We start from the raw sequence: 2,256 nt of genomic DNA, 5'->3' as shown, positions 1-2,256 counted from the left end.
GAGACATGACCATGCAATGATGCATGCAACGTTCATACTCATGAGATAGTAGTAGTCGACGCTTGTTTAGCAGGTTTTAGCTTGCGTCGCCTCGTGAGGAATGTGTGTGTGTGTGTGTGTGTGTGTGTGTGTGTGTGTGTGTGTGTGTGTGTGTGTATGTATGTGTGTGTGTGCGCGCGCGCATGTCCCTATTCGTACATGTAGGCCTACATGCGCGTGTCTGGGTATGACTAAACATTGTGTGAGTAAGAGAAGAAAAATTCATAAACAATGTAATTTAAGCGTATCTGATTATAACGCGGTTATCATTCTATGATATATTCGTTTGCTTTAAAGTCGGAATGTATGCTCCCTTGTTGGGTATCACGTTTCAATTTAATTATAATACGCATACAGGAAACGTTTTCGCAATGGTTAAACAAATTCAAATTTTTTACGTGGAGTTGATAACTGAGTCCATCCAACATTACAAATGTGTCTCCTGGCCAGGTACTGTGACGAACCATTGGTGACAGAGCGTGCCTCGCTCGTCATTATGTAGCCTTGTGTGTATTTATGTCCTCGTGTTATGGTACAGAGCTAAATAATTAGCCACGGTTCGTTACTTAAAGACCATACCTGCACCGTCATCACAAGCTGTTGTAATAAGCATTCTAGGCCCAGCTTCCGTTGCTCTTACCCTAGTCGCCCTCATTTTCCGCACAAACTTTAATTAAGATGTAATTATTGGTGATTCCGGGCGGTAATGGGCGGTAATTTGTAAAGGAAATTGCCATGTGAAATTAACGTGTTGTTTGTAAATTTGCTCTAGGATGACTGTGTTTAAGCGGCGAGCAGGTGGACAGGTGAGGGGGATAATATACGGTTCAAACACGGCCCAAATTGGCGAAATCGATCATCGTCTAATTCAACGCACACCAATGGCACATTCGTGGCCATGGAGCGTCTACCCGTGTCTACACACTTGTATCTACTTGTGCATGCATGTACATAAACTATACTTGTGCATGTACATAAACTACTTGTACATGTACATAAACTACTTGTACATGTACATAAACTACTTGTACACGTACATAAACACCACTAGACGTGAATATCGACGCAAATGTCTAGAACACCGTTCTGGTTGCGATTGGCGAGGAATAAACATAATATACAAAACACAGTTATATTCGAGGACGCAAGAGTAAAATAAAATTGTTTACGATTGCAAACAAAATAGATAACCAAATCAAATTATACTCTGTAAGTGACCAAATATATAACAAACTATACAATAGCTATATATATATATCATATAATATAAATAAATATATATATTATACATTATGTATAGGCCTATACAATATTATTTATATGCAAAATCAGCGCTCGTTCCGATATGTTTGGACGAACTCTTTGATTTAATTCGGTCAATGGAATTATAAATAGGAATTATTACATTTCCGTGCTGAGACGACTAGGAACGTTGATACACAGATCTTATTTTTTACATCTATTTCGTCTTCATTATACTGAAGCTCGCTGTCTAGAGTTCTCTGCCTGCAATATCTATTATATCACCAAACACGATACGCTGAGAGTCTCCAGGTCATTAAAAACCCATAAAAGCCATGATCTGGTTTAATTTAATTCGGCTGATATCGTATAAAGGGTTATACGACTGGAAGAGATTGATTTCAACCTAATTGAATCGCAACGATTCAAACAATTCTCGATCGATCGGCTGCTTCAATAATTTGCGTATATACGTTATGCTGTGTCCTTGCTTGAGATGATGCTTAGATATTATGTAACCGCGTTATTTTAAACATGCGAATTTGCGATATTTTAGAAATAACGTTTTTTATGTCGTGCCGTTAACGCTGCATTCGGAGAAAATAAAAGTAGATTAAGCCGCCTATCGAGGCATTCTGCATGCAGATATTTTTACATTACCCTACAACTTCACTAGACATAGCATATATTTCAAACATCGGTTATCGTAGGCTAATTCACTAAGAAGTTTACTCTAGCATTATCTAAAAGCTACAGTAGTAGTAGCGACCAGAAAGCACGAACAGTTTGACGTATAATGAAACTGATGATTTCGTTTTCTCGGGACAGTATTTCGTGCAACGAAATGCATCATAACTGCGATGTAATATTTACTTGTGTCGTCGTTGTTATTGTTACTCTCTTTCGCTCTCTCTCTCTCTCTCTCTCTCTCTCTCTCTCTCTCTCTCTCTCTCTCTCTCTCTCTCTCTCTCTCTC

At 38.6% G+C, this 2,256-nt stretch overlaps 1 protein-coding gene across 1 annotated transcript in view; it reads left to right on the top strand.

The window, feature by feature from the left end:
• Nucleotides 1-826, top strand: part of LOC106811207 (stimulator of interferon genes protein-like) — a 5,474-nt gene extending 4,648 nt beyond the window's left edge. The window contains exon 3 of the mRNA XM_014814760.1: nt 812-826. Within this exon, the coding sequence (XP_014670246.1) occupies nt 812-826 (15 nt within the window). The remainder of the gene's footprint in view (nt 1-811) is intronic.
• The last annotated feature ends 1,430 nt before the right edge of the window (nt 827-2,256 follow it).

This window comes from Priapulus caudatus, unplaced genomic scaffold, assembly GCF_000485595.1.
Source record: "Priapulus caudatus unplaced genomic scaffold, Priapulus_caudatus-5.0.1 Scaffold515, whole genome shotgun sequence".
Lineage (NCBI taxonomy): Eukaryota > Metazoa > Priapulida > Priapulimorpha > Priapulimorphida > Priapulidae > Priapulus > Priapulus caudatus.
The sequence above is the reverse complement of the archived record's forward strand: the minus strand, read 5'-3'. Positions and strand labels throughout refer to the sequence as shown.